This window comes from Rosa rugosa, chromosome 2 (assembly GCF_958449725.1).
Source record: "Rosa rugosa chromosome 2, drRosRugo1.1, whole genome shotgun sequence".
Lineage (NCBI taxonomy): Eukaryota > Viridiplantae > Streptophyta > Magnoliopsida > Rosales > Rosaceae > Rosa > Rosa rugosa.
In genome coordinates this window covers 6,177,181-6,195,941 of record NC_084821.1, presented here as the reverse complement: position 1 = coordinate 6,195,941, position 18,761 = coordinate 6,177,181, and the positions used below count along the sequence as shown (strand labels likewise).

The window sequence follows — 18,761 nt, the reverse complement described above, 5'->3', positions numbered from 1 at the left end:
ACACCGTGGGATCCCTAGGAATCTATGCGTCTAGGTCCCATTCACTTTCAGGTCACAAGTACAAACATACAATGGGTACAGTATCTCAACATGCAAGTCTAGCCTCGGTTTTCACAATAAGCAATTATCAGTTATGGAAACACGGATATCACGAGGCATCGACTAATGAACAACCGAAAACGTACTTGCAGGCAACATATTATGATACTAGAGCATTCCACATATAGAAAAGCCTCTAACAAGGAAGGGACAGCTCACCCTACCTGGAAGTGGAGTGCCCATCCACAATTAGATTCGTTCTCGACTTTCAACACTTTGTCCACTTCCAAATGCACACGCACGAGTCCTTTATAATAAAATCGAATCAATGAGTAAGTTGACAACATTACAACTCAACTAACCGAGCAACCCAAATCTTTTACTCAAAATCCCTTTAAGTTCGTTGAATCATCTTTTGATCAAAACAACGATCTAGAACTTATGCTTGAAAGAGTTTCTTTTAGTAGATAAAATCTATTATCCATTCCTAAATAATCCAAATGATGCAGCATTTGAATCATTTAGGATATGGTCATTATACTTGGCACTTTGACCTTTATTTGGTTAGCATTTCTACTTTAAGAAAACAACTTACAATTACCATTCCCGAATGACCACAATTCTTAGAGTCATTCCGGGATATGATAGCTTTAAAGTACTTCGCTAGTGACCTAATTCCTTAACCATACAAGTTTGGCTTAATCACACCATCAATTTCCACGTGACGTGGTTATTCATCAAATTCCTTACTACCAATTCCTTTAAAGAGTTTACCTTGCAATCCAACATTCCAATATAGATAACAGATTCACCATTTTACTAACAAAACCTATTATGTCCATACAAATTGCCAGTTCACTCTTATACACAATATAGCCAAGTTCTCATCAAGCTTGACGACTAAATCAAGCATTAATCAATCAAGTGACCTTCCAAAATGTATTTCATTCAGTAACCATCCACTAGAGTTTTAAAATACAATCACCACACCAAAACCGGTGGTTTGGCAGAGACCAACATCTTACCATTTCTTCATTCCCAACTTGGAAACCAATTTCGTCGTGACTGTACTCCACAACCATCAACCAATTGAATCCCTAGCAAACAGAACAGTATCAATACTCAATTCCCACAACCAATTCCAAATCCAAAACATAGTTCAAGGTTCTTACCCTTTTCTCGATATCAACCGGACTGACCCAACTATTTCTCTTTTCTCCAAAACTTCCCAGAATGCAGAAATCCACCAAATCCTCACATAATCCAAATAAATGACAGAATTATGATCTTTAATCGAATTCTTAACCAAATTCATATCCAACACTGAATTCTTGAATTCTTACCTTCCCAGTTTCAACTGAAATTAACCCAGCAGCTCCTTCTCCTCCAACACTCCAAAAACGCAGAAATCCACAACCCCTCCAGAATCCGTATTGAGCTCCTGTCTCCATTCACCTCCGAGCTTGGGGTTCCAAACTCCAATCCAGAAAATCTAAGTTAGAAACCCATTACTTCGAGAGTGAAACTCAACCGGACAAGGAAAGGGGCCTCGGGGTTGGCTTACCAGAATCATTGCTTACGCCGGCGGAGCTATGGCGGTCCACGCGCCAGCGGCGGTGCGTGTAGCGCGTGCGACGGCTCTAGTCGAAATCGGAGGTTAGAACTAGGGGCTTTGGAGGATTGTGAAGTGCTGATTCCATTCTTGGAGGTGACTTCGTTCGTTTTGAACTGGAGGATAGAAATCGAAGACATGCAGTGCTATGGTTTCCGGTGAGCTCGTATAGCGCTTTCCGGCGTCGGAGTTTGAGGCTATGGTTGGGGTTTTGCTCTCTAGGGTTTGGTGCTTCAATTTCTGGTAGTGGTGGTGTGAATCGGCGACTGGAAATAGGAGGATTATGGAAGGCAGTGGTGTCGCGGGTTTGGTGGTCGCGTGTGGAGGCTGGAGACGATGCATGGTGGTGCTGGGCTCGGGTTTTGGTCGGATATAGGAGCTGGTTCGAAGGGTGGTGGCGGTTTTGCAAGACAGTGGCCGGAGATGGGGTTTTCCGGTGATGGCAAAGAGAGGACGAGAGGGAGAGAGAGATCGGGGAGAGAGAGTGATGCGGCTGCAAGGGAGAAATGAGAGTTTTGGTTTTTAGGGTTTCCAAGTTTTCTATTTATACTAGTGTCTGTGAAACGACGATTTTACCCCTGCGACGAATTACGAGATTCTCTTAGCTGATTGCTTTCGGTTTCGGGCTCGTAAATTTTCTTTTACTCGTTTTTCGTCGGAAACTTCCTAAGTTAGTTCTCGACCTCGTCCTAAACCTAAAACTCGATTTCGTTAGAACTAAAAATTAAAATCGTCACTACAAGTCTACAACTCAATTCGCCTTCTTTTCAAATTTGCTTCGACGATCTTTGCTTCAATGAACTTTAGTAACCTTCTAGGCCCAAATGAAAGAAATCTCGGCCCAAACCTAAATCATAAGGCCCAATAGGTGGTCTCGACACCAAAAACTATTTCCAAAGTCAATTCATTCACTTGTATCACCTTGCGAAAATCTTATTGGCGAAAAATTAGCTTTTAAATTAAACAAAATTTTCGGGGGCTCACAGATTGCGCCTTTGTTTGCAATCATTAGAGGTATTGCAAAGGAACTCATTTCCGTTCTCTACATGCGTTTTCGCATGGAATCCGTTGGCTATAGGGTACGATTTGCCCTAAGAGCGTAGAGAGTTTCTGTGACAGTAATCAAGATGCCATTTGGCAAGTGGAACTTGGGCTATTCCATGTCCTTGAATTAATACCGATGGCCCAGCCATCGTAGTCACAAAGTAATATGCTCAGAATCAAAATTGAGTCATAATGAAAAGAACTTGAAATTTTATTCATAAGCCAACGGAAGACATCATTGTCTCTTAACCATTAGCAGAATCTAATCCAAATGCTAGCTAATGCAAAACAAAGGTAGTCGTTTGACTTCTTTCGGTAACTCCAAAATAAATATGACCAGGTGAGTAGAGATTGAGATGTCGGTAGAGCAAAGCTTGCTTAAGTACCACTTATCTCAAAACCTTCCTAGACATCATAATCATTTTGAATGAGCCTATGTGAAGAAAAACTAAACCAATGGCATTTACTACAAAGTATATGACAATTGCCTCTTACATCTCTTGGAAAAATAAAGACTTAAACAAAATTGGCGATCTGTTGATCCCAGCCAGATTTGTAGTCTTCAACCCTTCACTCTAGATCATATTCTTGATCTTCTTGTTCCATATAGTGAGCTTCTCTTGCTTCACAATATGTTTTGTAGGCGGTGACAATTTCTTCACGAGCTCTACAAATGTGTGCCCAATGACCAGATACTCCACATCGAGAACATACATCTCTTTGCTTAGACTCCATTGATTGAGGTGCTTTGAAAGCGTCATTTAGATAGCTCTTAGTGTTGGTGGCACCACCAACAAGGCCAGAGGCGTTGCCTCCCTCTCTCTTTCCACGTTGACCTATTCGATTCCGTGTTCGCCTATTTTGGCTGTTATCTTCCCAAGTAGAGCGATTATATGGACCAGAACGTCCAGAAGTATCCCTAAGGTTAGGGTTTCGCTCTTGGCGCCTTCTCTTAGGGGCGCAACTATAATTGGATTCCGGAATATGCTCTATTTCTACGGATCTCGAATTATAGTTCTTTACAAGGATGTTGTCATGCTTTTCAGCGACATTCATAGCTCCAATAAGCTCATGAAACCTTGTGATTCGTCCTGCGGTAACATCGATTCGATAGTTCTTAACAACCATCAATGCAGAGACGGGGAAGGTAGAGAGAGTATTCTCAATCAACATCGCATCTGTGATATCTTTTCCACAGAATTCCATTAAGGATTTAAGGCGAAGTGCTTCCGAGTTGTAGTCAAGAACTGACTTGAAATCACAGAAGCGGAGGCTATGCCATCTCACTTCTAGGTCAGGAAGCAGGGAGTCACGGACGTTGCCAAATCTTTCTTCGAGTGAGACCCACAACCTTCTGGGGTCTTCTTCATTCATACACTCGTACTCGAGCGAATCATCCATATGACGAGTCATTAGGATGATGGCTTTCGCCTTATTTGCCTCTAAGGCTGCTCTATTTGCTTCCAAAGCTTGAGTTTGCTCAACAGTTAGCACGTCCTGGCTAGGCTCGAGAATCGTATCCAGGATTCCTTCGGCCTTGAGATGCTGGCGGACTTCACGAACCCACCTGTGATATCCAAAGCCAGTTGTTCCCAATGGAGCAAAGTCCAATTTGTTCAGGTTACTCATCTTGAAAGAGAACAAGAAATTAAGGTTAGTTTCGGAGCGTAAAAGGCTACCACGAAAACATATAAAATTTCTGAGCGTAGTCGCTTCCAAGAAATTAGGAATTTCCGAGTGTAGTCGCTTCTAAGAAATTCGATTCCAAGAGGGGTTGGATTAGATCGAAACAATGATGTTTATGGTCAATCGTTTTATCTCAACAAACTCTAAGTTTGGAGGACTCTACAAGCTCCAAGCTTGGAGTGAGCACGAACCCCCACAGTTCGGCTTAATTTGGTCTCCCCTATGATGAAGAAAGGGGGGTAGAAGAAGGGAGGTTGCAAGTCCCCGAAAAAGAAGAGAAATTGAATTAAAAAACTTTTAAAAAACGGGAACGTTTAGCAAAAAATACCTCGAAATAGGTCACGGGAAAAATTGGCTGGAAAAGTCGCCGGAAATTGGCCGAAAAAGTTGCCGGCAGTCGTTGACCGGCGTTGACAGTTGGCCGAGCTGACAGCTGACCGGCGTTGACTGCTGACGTGGCGGTGGGGTCCAGTGATGACGTGGCTGCTAACGTAGCTGCTGACGTGGCTTGTCTGTGGGCTCGGCTTGGGCCTCTGGGCTGCAGCTTCTCCTTCTTCCTTTTTTTTTCTTTTCTTCTTTTCCTTTTGCCGGACTTTCAGTCGACTGGTTCAGCAAGTTTTTGTCCGATTTTTGTGATATTTCTTCCAGTTCCTAAATCTTTAGGTGGGGGATCTTCTTGTGACAAAATTTGGTGGAAATTGGAGGTTCGGAAGATGGTGAACCGGTGGAATATTTGATGCGGGTTGTATGGAGCTTCCGGTGGCCGATTCGATAGGTTTCCGGCCGGTTCTTGACTCCTGGGATCGAGTGCTTCAAGGTGTGATGTGGAGGCAGGGAAGGCTTCAAGGTTTTGTATTCGGATTCAAGGTTTTTAGCTTCTTGAATCAGGGTTTGACTATTTGTTTCAGGGTTAGGGCTTCGTGCTGATAACGTGTTTTAGGGAAACGATATTTGAGAGAGAATTGCTGTATCCTTTCATTGATAATATGTGTATCTTTATATAGAGGATTACAATGCATAGAATCCGAATCATACAAGGAAAGGTAATCATACATTGAATATGAATATCTAGATCATTCTAATTAAACCCTATTACCACTAGGTTAAGTATCCTAGAGTTTGGGCCAAACACACAAATAAGGATTTACTTGAACACAAATAACTTCCGGCATATGAGAGCAATTGCAGCCAGCAGATGCATCTCGTCAAGAACTTATCAAGTCCATCAGAACATGATGATTATCGAATGATGCTAGATAAGGTTAATTATTCGTTGTTTTGATTGGCATTAGCCATTATAGATAGAAACATATACTTTAACATTTGCATACTTTTTTGTTTTTGGAGTTTGAATTGGATTAAGTTGATGAGGTCTGGGAATGCTTTTCGCATAGACATCATGGGGTCCATAAGGATTTAGGTCGTCTACATGGTATGAAATGTGCCTACTCTGGACTTACGATTGCAACTTTTGAATTTTTTACTGGGTGAAAACCCTTGTGCTAAAAAGTATCCATCTTTTTGCTCTATCCGTTTTAACGATTTTTTTACTAGGTACAATTCCTAATGCTTTATTGGCCTCGAAGCGAGTTGAGGATGTGATGAAACTTGACGATCAAGAAAATGCTGAAAACACTCTGCATTTGATGAAACTTTCTGAGGAGGTATTTGTATCTCCGAACATGACTGAAGGTTGGACAACATGGATTTGAACTTGTGAAGTTGCTGTCTTCGAAATACATCTTGTGAATGATGTACAATAATAATCAAATCTCATCATCTTTGGACTCAGCAATCAGGGGAATGAAGAATCCAGTTTTTCATATGAACATCACGAGAATGACTGGTCTCTGGAGATGGATGCTCAAGCTTCAATTTACACAAAGCAGAATTTTACGGAGGAATAGAGACAATCATGCCAATGGAGATACCATTATTGCTGTCACTGCTGCATCCCTGGTCTTCCTGATAAACAGAACGAACTTGCATATATATCCTCAGCTTCTTATATACAAGTAGCAGTAAAGTAGACCCTTGATAATATATTCAGTTAAGCTCATAGTTTGTTACTCAGCTAGACATGATACAGAAATCTTAACTACTTCAATAGCCTCGAATTCTTATTAGTACACAGCTAACAAAGCAGCAATGAGATTTTTGATAGGGCCAGTCATAGCTAGTAAAATTACAATATGCTCATCATAGCTAATATTCTTATTTACAACGAAGAAACAAGGGAATTGTTGAGGCTGCATGTTCTTACTACCACTTCTAATATTGTGGTTACTAAGCATCAGAGAAGTAGAGCAAACAAAGAAAGTACTCCAACCATGAAAGATCATACTCATATAGTTTCCGCTCAATTACAAATAAACACACAAGGATTAAGTTATTACAATAGTTATAACATAAACCAAGCAGCACCTGAATGCAGATAGCAATTCCCTCTTCACTTCTGCTTCTTAGGTTTTCAGGCTAGAGTCTTCACGCCACAATTATTCACTATCAGCATTCAGCTACAGAAACTAGAGTTTCATCGTATACGGTCGCGCGAAAATAAAACGCCAGGTTTGACACCTTAGGTTGTACCTTCTCAAGCCTATACCTTCCACTGCAGACTGGCTTCTCTTCATTACGGCATTCAATCCATAACAACTCCTTATTCAGTCTTAACACCATCGTATCGCCTTCTGTAATTAAACACAGATCCCATGGACTCTGTTCTACATCAAAGACATTGCAGAAATCATGTATATTAAATTGAAAGAGCTTAACCCAAGATTCAGGCACCCCATACTCTGTCATCGCCCAAACTTCACCTCCCTGAGTATCAAAACACTTCCGAGACCATATGCAAAGGTATCCTCCTAAATGAACCAGAGTTGTTATCTTTGTCGGATTTCTGTCTTCTTCATTTTGCCACAAAACAGGTGGCAATGGCACTCGCCGGAACTCCTCCTCGGCCAAAATAAAAGCATATATAACTGGGTCCAAAGTCTTATTTCCGCAGGGAGTGACCCAGTGAATTGCTCCATTTGAAAAAGTCCCGTGTCTATTGACCCAGCATGGAAATGAGGAGTAAGGAGCTGTAATAACTTTCCAAATGTTGGCACTCAGAGAGAAGATATGGACTTCCAGCATATCACTGGGGTCAGGTACTACGGAGACAAGTTTGTAGTCGTCGCTGGCGGACACATGACCAAAACCATAATTCAAAAAGTATCTACCTGACTTCATCCTGAAACTTGGATGAGGTATCTTGCGGAAGAATCCAGTAGATGGGTTCCAGATAAACAAGCTCTTGTAATGATCGCGACAGGGTCGGCCTACAAGTACCAAACCATTACAGGAGCCCATTTCTTCCAAATCCTCAATCTCCTCAGATGGGAATGTGAAATTCTTAACTGAAAACTTATCATCTAAAGACTGAAATAGAGTGATGAACTTATCCTCAGCCCATTTCTTCCAACTGCCATCGTAACAAGCATTAGGCGTCGAACCTGGCTCTATGACTGCAGGGTAGGAGGTGAGGAGGACTTTTCTACGGAGGGTTCTCTGCTGAGAAGCAAATTGGAAGTGAGATTTTCCAAATTTAGGATCAGAAATGATCAGAGAACGCCACCGTTTCGAGACACAAGTGAACCGGATCAAAGACTTGACCGGCAAACGGCACAGAATCTTGACTATAATATCTTCAGGGAGATCCACGACGCAGCTCGACATTGATTGACTTGTAGAGATTCCAATCAACTGGGTTTTCCGACTTCTTGACTTGGACCCAGAAACACTACCCTCCCTAGTTTGGTTTCTCTATAATGGAGATTGGATTGTTTTGCTTCGTGTTGATTTATCTATGAGACCAAAAGTAACAAAATTTGTACAGAATCTGAAACAAATGAGTAGAGAGAAACTTACCCAGAGAGAGCTCAGATGTGTGCCAAGGGATGAATCTGAGATTCGAAAAGCTCTGTAATGGAGATGATGAGAAATAGAGGAAAGTGGGTTTGGATTCCAGAGGTGTTTCGGTTGGGAGTTGGGACCTCTTCTTGCACCTGAGACTTCTACACGAACCCGACCCAAACCCGATGCAATGTTTTTTACTTTTTCTACAACGTTACTATTTTTTATGTTTCGTACATTGAATCATTCAATGGTGTTCGGTCATACGACATTTTCCTTCCCAACTATGGGCACTTCGTGAGGTCTGAGAAAATAAGGATTTACGTCGTCTACTTGGTAACAAATGTGCCTACCCTGGACTTACGAATTACAATTGCAACTTTTGGATTTTTTACCGGGTGAAAAACCTTGTGCTAAAAAGTATTCCATCTTTTTGCCCCATCCGTTTCGACAATTTTTTTACTAGGGACAATTCCTAATGCTTTATTGGTCTCGAAGCTAGTTGAGAATTTGATGAACTTGACGGTCAAGAAATTGCTGACAACACTCTACATTGGATTGGTGAATTGGCATTGACAGTGGACATCTTGTGCAGGGGCGGATCCAGGATTCGAAAATGGGGTGGGCTAACTTGAATATGGTCTTTTTTGGGCGAAGCCCAAAATTGTTATGGAGAACTATTTGAAGGGAGTGAAAGGAGGAAAGATTAGATGGAATTGGAAGCTCAAGAGGAATGGACTGGATAGTGATGAAACCGACGACATTTGCCTCAATTATCATCTATCAATATTCAATAGCCCATCACATAATAAAGTCTTTATCATTATTATAAAGATAGACGAACTGACGATAATATTCCAACCTTTCAATTGAAGCGGACCTCCACCCAACAACAGAGACAGACATGAATTCAGCACCTCATCTTCTTCTTCTTCAGCAATCTCTCCCGCCAATATCTTCCCTACAAAACCCAAAACCCACACTGAGATCAGAAACCCACTCCCGGCGCACGGAAATCCACACTAACTTACGCAACAGCTTGTGCCAAAACAACACGAAAAACAGGTGGAAGAAGCAAAAACCCAGATGACTACCACGACACTCACAGTCAATTGCAAGCAAAACCCATCAAATTCAAAGCTCACAGTCAATTAATTGCAAGCAAAACCCATCAATGGGGCTTGGGAGAGATGAAATTAGAAGTACCTTTATGTGGGTAATCTAGAGCTAATCGGGTTGGAGGAACTGATGAACTCGGTTGGAGGAGCTGATATATTAGCAATACCTATACTGGGGGGTTTTTACTCTTCATTTTCGGTTGGCCAACGCTAGGACTGGATACGCCCCTGCCTGGAACTCTGGAAGGCTGAAGCAAAATAGGGACAGCGCCACAAGGGTAGAAGGGGAGAGTCTGAGAGTCGACCTACAGCCCGCAAAGCATAGTATATTTTTTTTATTTTTTTTATTGGGTTATACCCATACTTGGTCGATTTTGGCCCAAATTTTCCCTTGGGCTGTAGCCCAAGTAGCCCTTGTCTTGGCTACGCCCCTGATCTTGTGTATTCTCACTTTCTGAGGAGGTACTTGTATCTCCGAACATGACTGAAGGTTATGGAATTGAACTTGTGAAGTTACCGCCTTCGAAATACATCATGTGAATGATGTACAATAATAATCAAATCTCATCATCTTTGGACTCTGCAATCAGGGGAATGAAGAATCCAGTTTTTCATATGAACATCACGAGAATGACTGGTTTCCGCAAATGGATGCTCATGCTTCAATTTACACAAAGCAAAATTTAACAGAGGAATAAAGACAATCATGCCAATGGAGATACCATTATTGCAGTTAGGGCTGTCACTCGGTCGGTTCGAATCGGTTATAGGTATTACCAACTTCAAAACCAAAGCTTTCGGTTTCAAAACTGAGCTACCAATTACCAACTAAAATTTTCGGTTTTTAATTATATATACCAAATTCGGTATTTCGGTTTTCGGTATTACCAACTTTAGAACAACTAATTCTTTATAATATAAATTAGAATGAACAAAACTAGGTTTTTGAATTTTATAATCATAAACTTTGTATTCATCTACTAATTATAGCTTTCTTTTGTATATATGACATCAAGTTTTAGCAATTTTCAATAAAACTAGGTTATTTAACTATCTTTAACTAAGTTACTTAAAATACATGTACTATTAATGTAGTATATGTAGTAATGTTCATATTATTATAAATTTTTTTATGTTTATTGCTTAATATACATGTATGTGTATTGAAAACTGTAGTATATAAATCTAATATTTAGATATTTGGTAGATTCGGTATTTACCAAAACCAAACCAACTTTTTCTGTAATTTTCGATTTCGGTTTTATCGGTCTCGGTTACCAAAAAGTCAGTTTACCGAACCTAAAACATCGGTTGGTATTCGGTCGGTTTGGTAATTACCAAACCAAGTGGCAACCCTAATTGCAGTCACTGCTGCATCCCTGGTGTTCCTGATAAACAGAACGAGCTTGCATATATATCCTCAGCTTCTTATATACAAGTAGCAGTAAAGTAGACCCTTGAAAATATATTCAGTTAAGCTCGTAGTTTTGTTACTGTTTTGTTACTCAGCTAGACATGATACAGAAAGCTTAACTACTTCAATAGCCTCGAATTCTTATTAGTACACAGCTAACAAAGCAGCAGTGAGATTTTTGACAGTACATAGGGCCACTGATAGTACAAATACAATATGTTGATCAGATCGTACCTAACGTTCTTATTTACAGGGAAGAAACAATGGAATTGTTGAGGCTCCATGTTCTTATTACCACTTCTAATATTGTGCTTACGAAGCATCAGAAAGGTAGAGCAACACACAAAGTTAGACTCGACCATAAAATCATACTTAATTACAAATACACACACAAGGATTAAGTCATTAAGTTAACTAACAACAGTTATAACATAAACCAAGCAGGATTTGAATGCAGATAGCAATTCCCTCTTCACTATGCTTCTTAGTTTTTCAGGCCTAGTGTCTTCATGCCCCAATGATTCACTATAATCATTCAGCTACAGAAACTAGAGTTTCATCATATACGGTCGCGCGAAAATAAAACACCAGGTTCGGCACCCTAGGTTGTACATTCTCAAGCCTATACCTTCCACTGCAGACCGGCTTCTCTTCATTACGGCATTCAATCCATAACAACTCCTTAGTCAGTCTTAACACCATTGTATCGCTTTCTGTAATGAAACACAGATCCCACGGACTGCGTTCTATATCAAAGACATCGCGGAAATTGTGTGCATTAAATTGAAAGAGTTTAACCCAAGATTCAGGCACCCCATACTCTCTCATCGCCCAAACTTCACCTCCCTGAGTATCATAACGCTTCCGAGACCATATGCAAAGGTATCCTCCTAAATGAACCAGAGTTGTTATCTTTGTTGGATTCCAGTCTTCTTCATCTTGCCACAAAACAGGTGGCAATGGCACTCGCCGCAACTCCTCCTCTCCCAAGTCAAACGCATAGATAACTGGATCCGGATTCTCATTTCTGCGGGGAATGACCCAGTGAATTGCTCCATTTGAAAAAGTCCCCTGTCTACTAACCCAGCATGGCCTGGACGAGTGGAAAGGAGCTGTAATAACTTTCCAAATGTTGGCACTCAGAGAGAAGATATGGACTTCCAGCATATTACTGGGAACAGGTACTACAGAGACAAATTGGTAGTCGTCGCTGGCGGACACATGACCAAAACCATAATTCAGAAAGAAACTACCTGACTTCAACCCAAAATTTGGATAAGGTATCTTGCGGAAGAATCCAGTAGATGGGTTCCAGATAGACAAGCTCTTGAAATAATCGGCACAGGGTCGGCCTACAAGTACCAAACCATTACAGGAGCCCATTTCTTCCAAATGCTCAATCTCCTCAGATGGGAATCTGAAATTCTTGACTGAAAACTTATCCTCTAAGGATTGAAACAGAGGGGCTAACTTAACTTCAGCCCATTTCTTCCAACCTGGCTCTCTGAGTCTAGGGTAGGAGGTGAGGAGGACTTTTCTACGGATCGTTCTCAGCTGTGAAGCTAGTTGGAAGTGAGATTTTCCAAATTTAGGATCAGAAATGATAACAGAACGCCACCGTTTCGAGACACAAGTGAACCGGATCAAAGATTTGACCGGCAAACGGCACAGAATCTTGACTATAATATCTTCAGGGAGATCCACGACGCAGCTAGACATTGATTGACTTGTAGAGATTACAATCAACTGGATTTTCCGACTTCTTGACTTAGACCCAGAAACACAAATAACTGAACTAAGAAAACCCTCTAAGAAACACCACCCACAGTTTTGGCTAGTTTGGTTTGTAGCTGCAACGGAGATATAAACCGATTGGAGTGTGTGGATTTACGTATCAGACCAAAAGCAATAACATTTGTACAGACTCTGAAACAAATGAGTAAAGAAAAACTAACCCACAGACCAAGGGATTGGAGTATTTGATCACAAGCCAAAATCTGAATCTGAAATTCTAAAAGCTCTGCAATGGAGGTAAACACCGAAGAGAAACAGAGGGAAGTGAAGCCAATGTTTCGGAACGCTGACACCCAAGGATTATAAAAGGATTTTGAACTTGGGCTTAGGCTTCCACCCCATTGGGTTTTTCGGTTGGGTTTGGGCTAGCCAGCTACACAAGTCATTGGTGCATTGACTCATATGAGAATTGAGACCGATTGATGAGAGAATTGTGTGTTCCATTATTGATAATAGGAGCCATATATATAGAGATTACAAAGTACATAGAGAAAATTTCACAAATGATCACTGAACTTTAACACATTCGACACTTTAGTCACTGAAGTTTCAAATATATCACATTAGTCACTGAACTATTACCACGTCTTACACTTTTCTACTTCAGTCTATTTCTAGAATAAAAAACTGACAGCACACCCAAAAGCAGGGGTATTCTAGTCCATTCAAGTCTATAATATCAAATCTTTCTGAAAACTCAAAAACACAATTGTTTTATGAGAGAATAGAAAGCAAAAAGGGGGAAATCTTTTCAGAGCAGAGACAAAAGTTCCAGTTCGAATCTGAGAAAGTTAAAGTTTGAGATTGTAATCTTGAACATGGATGACTCAATGATGCTGGATAGATGGAGATATTTTCGTACTGGTGGAGAGCCCCCCATCTACAAAGGTTACTAAATCTTACTATTACAGTATTTATGGTCCTTGTATGAGTTTTGTCTTGTTCTGTTTGCTATGCATTGAAGTGATATAGAAATTTAGGGTTTAAGAGTTTGTTTAATGAAATTGGGATTAGGGTTGGCTAGTGGTTTCGGGTCTGATAAAGAATGGGTTTGTTTATTAAATTATGGGTTAGGGCTTATAAGTGATGTTTAGTTTAAGGGTTTGTTTATTGAATTTTTGGGTTTTGTCTTGTTAGAGTTAGAAGAAAAATTGGGATTTGGTGCAAATTATTGAACTGGTATAGCATGTAAATTTCATATTATAAGAACTGATAAAGAATGTCCAGCACTTTGGGCACTTGAGTGCAATGACCTGCACTTGCAGGAGATGGAATCTAAATGGATTGCCTTGTCCACATGCAATTGCTTGCATATACTCCAAAGGTTACTCACCAGAAGACTATGTACATGAGGCATACTCTCAAAAGAAGTACATGCTTGCCTATGAGCCTGCTATAAATCCTATTCCAGGTGTTCACGAGTGGGATGTAGTGGAGAAGCCAATTATACCTCCAAAATACACAAGGGGACCTGGCAGACCCAAATTGTCAAGAAATAAGGAACCAGGTTAGACTTTAGTTTTATAAGCTTTCCTTCTAACTTATGTCGTTCATAGATATTAGTTTACTATATTATCTTGTTTCTATATTTGAAGGTGAATTACCACTACCTGCTGGAGCTACAAAGTTACCTAAAAGCTATTATTCTAAAGTCACCTATTCTAAGTGTAAAAAGAAGGGCCATAATACGAGAACATGTGGCAAGAGAAATGGTCAAGCCAACAATACTCAATTTGGGGTAATTGCCCATCATTTTCAAACTGTTTTGAATACTCTTAAAGTGTGAATCAATTAATATAAAACTTTCATGATTAAATGGTTGAATTCAAATGCAGGTTGAACCTCAAAATGTTAACCAAGTTGATAATTCTGATAATGTTCTAAATTCTGCAAATCATGTGGCAAACGAGAATGGCATGCCAAATGAAAATGTTGATGTTGATACTATGATGCAGGAGGTATTGATTTCCGTGGCAAATTTTGCAGATTTGATTGTTATAATTTTCTAATTTGTTGTCTATTACATCATCAATTTAATTTGTTTTGCAGGTAAACCATCAAACACCCACACAACAATCTGAACCAGTTTATGTCCAAAGTGTGGCTTCATCTCAACCAGTGCATTTATCAGAACCAAGTTGGCAATCTTTCCTTGCTCCAACCAGTTCTTCACAACCTATTGTATCATCAATGCCATCATTCTCAAACATGTTCAATGATTCACTAACAGTGAGGTCCAAGTCATATGCAAGGAAGCCACCTATGAGGTCTGACTCTATTAAAGGACCAAAAGATGCCAACAAGAAGGTTTGGAGGCCTTGAACCTACCATGGAGCTTTGCTACCCATCTTTTGTTAATTGACTGCATTTGGGCAGTTTTGTCAGTTAGCCGTGTAGCAACACCCCCTTAATTAAGGGTGTATTTTGTAACTTGACTTCATTGACGTTTGCTCAAGACTCTGAACAAAATTATGATGCTTGATATATATATTGTGAGGCTCCAGTTTGTGTTTTCATAATCAGCTGATGTATTGAAATTGAAGTGTAATTTTTCAGCTTTTAGTTATCTTGTATTCAATAGAATGGAGAGAAGCTGAACTTAGGTTTCAAACGTGCAGATTGCCAAGAGAGATGCATAATGATGGTGGAAAGACGAATGCAAAAAAAAATGGTGAGAAAACTAGAATAATTTGGAGGGAAAATTTATTGTTTTGGAGGGAATTCTGGGTTTTGTCAAATGAATGAGAAAATGGCGGGTGATCAACAGTGAATGGACTAGAATACCCTTGCTTTTGGGTGTGCTGTCAGTTTTTTATTCTAGAAATAGACTGAAGTAGAAAAGTGGAAGACGTGGTAATAATTCAGTGACTAATGTGATATATTTGAAACTTCAGTGACTAAAGTGTCGAATGTGTTAAAGTTCAGTGATCATTTGTGAAATTTTCCCAAGTACATATTCTAATGATATAAGGAAAACTATTCTAAATAGGACTAAGAATTCTAGAATCTTCTCTCATGTTACAATCATAGAACTAATACTAGTTTGATAAGGCACACAAAATGTCGACATCCTTCAACAATTTTTTTTATTATTATTATTTTTTTTTTATGACAGCCATTGGTGCATTTGATGGTGGTGTTTTAGCCAGTCTTCATGGCCACTGTGGAGGATGATGTGATCAACCATTCAACTTCAACCTCGAGCCTGTGGCATGAGTGATTACATAGGAATGAATAACAGACTTGCTTGTCATGAAAATAATTTCATTGAATAAGGGACGTTCATGAAGCATTCTGAATAATCATTATACGCTTCATAGTTCTACTGTACTACAAAAACAACATACAGAACGAGAAGCCGGTGGTACTTGATTAAACATCACACATGGAGAATCCAAATTAGAATAGTAAAAGCAAAACAATCAACATAGAAATGCCCATACAAGTACACTTCCTTTCCGCTTGTTGATGTTTAGGTCTCTGAGTCCCCATCATTCACCAGTCATTCAGGCACCGAAAGCAAAGTTTCATCACATATAGTGGTGTCAATCAAAGACATACACCCGAGAAAGATCATACTTCATACTTTCCGCTCTCAATTACAAATAAACACACATGGATCAAGTTTTTATTTATTTTTATTCAGGAAGGACAATACAAGCCACAGTACTGTGTTCATAACCAAGAACCATAATCTTTGTTCTGATAATTCAATCGGGACTATACAGCAGAGAGTATGAAGTAACAAGATTGCACCAAAAAGCGTGGCTGTAATCATATCTAGCTTACACAATTTTACAATCGATTCCTAAAGATAAGCTGGTGCACCAAGACTTGTTCTAGGCTCAGAAAATAAAACTTTTTTTGTGTGATTGCGATGATGATCAGAAAGGTGCCTCTGCTTTGTTTTAATCTGAAAATTATGCATTGCTATGAATAAAGAAAAATCAAAGCACAACCCATTTCATATTGCCATCACAAACCACCACAATAGCTAGCTAGTTGCAATTGTAATCACATATCTCAAAAATCAATAAGAAGATATGTTCATTAATATAGTACAGTTCTTTTTATCTTTTTCATAGGTTCATGCTTTAGTTATTTTCTGCAATTCATGTGCCAGAGGGTTCATACTTTATACAATAGTAGTGAAAAAGACTACAATTTGATTCAACAGACCTAAATGTAAGTCAACAAGAGCAATTTGAATCCAATTCTAATCCAAAGAAAAATAGTAACTTACGGATGAGTGCTTGATTTCCTTATTAGCTGATTCAGTGCATAAACCAAATCGCTGATTACAGAGAGAGAGAGAGGAGCTCAGAGGGCACCTATTTGAAGTAGTGAAGAAAAATATGGACTGATTAAGTTAACTCGATTAAGATCAAAGGTGGAGAATTCAAATTACATAGTTATAATATATAAACCAACAAGCATTTGAATGCAAATAGCCCCTCTTCACTTCTGCTTCTTGGTTTTTCAGGCCTTGAGTCTTCATACTATAATCATTAAGCTACAGAAAGTAAAGTTTCATCATAAGCGGTCGCATGAAAACGAAAAAAACACCCCGGCACCTCAGGATGAACCTCCTCAAGCCTATACCGTCCGCTGCAGATTGGTTTTTCTTCATTATGGCATTCAATCCAAAACAAGTCCTTACGCAGGCTTATCACCATTGTACCGCTTTCTGTAATGAAACACAGATCCCATGTACTGTATAATGAAGCAAAGACATCTGGTAAATCTCGTACTTTAAAATTAAAGAGTTTAACCCAAGATTCAGGCACCCCATACTCTGTCATCGCCCAAACTTCACCTTTGTCGGGATTATAACGCTTCCGAGACCATATGCAGAGGTATCCTCCTAAATGAACCAGAGTTGTTATCTCGGTCGGATTCCTGTCTTCTTCATTTTGCCACAAAACAGGTGGCAATGGCACTCGCCGAAACTCCTCCTCTGCCAAGTCAAAAGCATAGATAACTGGGTCAGTACTCTGACCTCTGCAGTGAATGACCCTGTGAATTGCTCCATTTGAAAAAGTGCCCTGTCCACTGTCCCAGCCCGCCCTTGACAAGTGAGGAGCTGTAATAGCTTTCCAAATGTTAGCTCTCAGAGAGAAGATATGGACTTCCACCAGATGACCGAGGGCGCATAATATGAAAACAAGTTTGTAGTCGTCACTGGCCAACTCATGACCAAAACCACAATTTATGAAGTACATGTACCCTTGATCTGCTGATTTTATTGGCTTCACCCGGACACTTGGACTAGGTATCTTGCGGAAGAATCCAGTGGATAGGTTCCAGATAGACAAGTTTTCGTAGCCACCGAAACAACGATTGCCTACAAGTACCAAACCATTGCAGGAGCCCATTTCTTCTGTATAAGCATTCTTCTTGGATGGGAATGTGAAATTCTTGACTAAATACTTATCCTCTAAAGATTGAAATCGAGGGGGTAACTTCGAATTGGGATCGTAACAAGCACTGGGCCTCGGACCTGGCTCTCTTACCGTAGGGTAGGAGGTGAGGAGGACTTTCCTACGGAGAGTTCCCTGCTGAGAAGCAAGTTGGAAGTGAGATATTCCAAATTTAGGATCAGAAATGATCATAGAACGCCACCGCTTCGAGACACAAGTGAACCGGATCAAAGATTTGACCGGCAACCGGCACAGAATCTTGACTACAATATCTTCAGGGAGATCGAAGCAGCTCGACATTGACTTATAGAGATTTACCATCTTCAGTGCTCCAACTAGGTTTTCCGACTTCTTGACTTGCACAAAAAAAAGACAAATAACTGAACTAAGAAACACTACCCTCCCTAGTTTGGTTTTACTGCAATGGAGGTATAAAAGTTTTAAGGGCAAGAATTATGTGAACCGAAAGTAAGTACAGAATCCGAAAGAAATGAGTAAAGAAAAACTAACCCACAGAGCTCAGATGCGTGCCAAGGGATGAAGAGCCCAAAATCTGAATCTGAGATTCTCAAAGCTCTGCAATAGGGAATGGAGGTGAAGACCAAGTAGAGGGAAGTGCAGATAGATATAATATAAAAACGGATCTTTTGTTTGGGCTTGGGCTTCGACCCCAGAGAGTGTTTCGGCTGGGTTTGGGTTAGCCAGTTACCTTTATTTGCACCGGATTACGTGAA

The 18,761-nt window shown here is 40.0% G+C and overlaps 4 protein-coding genes across 7 annotated transcripts; all 4 read right to left on the bottom strand.

Moving 5' to 3' along the window:
- Positions 1-1,697, bottom strand: LOC133727812 (uncharacterized). 2 transcript variants are annotated; one of them, XM_062155214.1, is made up of 4 exons: positions 1,383-1,691; positions 1,212-1,292; positions 1,065-1,136; positions 1-346 (listed from the first exon to the last, which is right to left on the bottom strand). In XM_062155214.1, exons 1-4 carry the CDS (start codon positions 1,488-1,490, stop codon positions 308-310), a joined length of 300 nt encoding a protein of 99 aa, XP_062011198.1. In that variant the 5' UTR covers positions 1,491-1,691; the 3' UTR covers positions 1-307. The 2 variants fall into 2 exon arrangements, with proteins under 2 accessions (XP_062011198.1, XP_062011197.1); XM_062155213.1 differs by lacking the exon at positions 1-346 and having other exon boundaries at positions 965-1,136; positions 1,383-1,515; positions 1,604-1,697.
- Positions 1,698-6,886: 5,189 nt separating this feature from the next.
- LOC133730234 (F-box/kelch-repeat protein At3g06240-like) lies at positions 6,887-8,104 on the bottom strand. The gene has a single exon (XM_062157861.1). The coding sequence runs from the start codon at positions 8,102-8,104 to the stop codon at positions 6,887-6,889; it is 1,218 nt and encodes a 405-aa protein (XP_062013845.1).
- A 3,119-nt stretch (positions 8,105-11,223) lies between these two features.
- LOC133730233 (F-box/kelch-repeat protein At3g06240-like) lies at positions 11,224-12,532 on the bottom strand. The gene is made up of 2 exons (XM_062157860.1): positions 11,442-12,532; positions 11,224-11,338 (listed from the first exon to the last, which is right to left on the bottom strand). The coding sequence occupies exons 1-2, from the start codon at positions 12,530-12,532 to the stop codon at positions 11,224-11,226; spliced, it is 1,206 nt and encodes a 401-aa protein (XP_062013844.1).
- Positions 12,533-16,753: 4,221 nt separating this feature from the next.
- LOC133731836 (F-box/kelch-repeat protein At3g06240-like) lies at positions 16,754-18,688 on the bottom strand. 3 transcript variants are annotated; one of them, XM_062159260.1, is made up of 2 exons: positions 18,538-18,688; positions 16,754-18,445 (listed from the first exon to the last, which is right to left on the bottom strand). In XM_062159260.1, the coding sequence occupies exon 2, from the start codon at positions 18,346-18,348 to the stop codon at positions 17,116-17,118; it is 1,233 nt and encodes a 410-aa protein (XP_062015244.1). In that variant the 5' UTR covers positions 18,349-18,445; positions 18,538-18,688; the 3' UTR covers positions 16,754-17,115. The 3 variants fall into 3 exon arrangements, with proteins under 3 accessions (XP_062015244.1, XP_062015243.1, XP_062015246.1); XM_062159259.1 differs by having other exon boundaries at positions 16,754-18,383; positions 18,538-18,639; XM_062159262.1 differs by having other exon boundaries at positions 16,754-18,378; positions 18,538-18,638.
- Between the last annotated feature and the right edge of the window lie 73 nt (positions 18,689-18,761).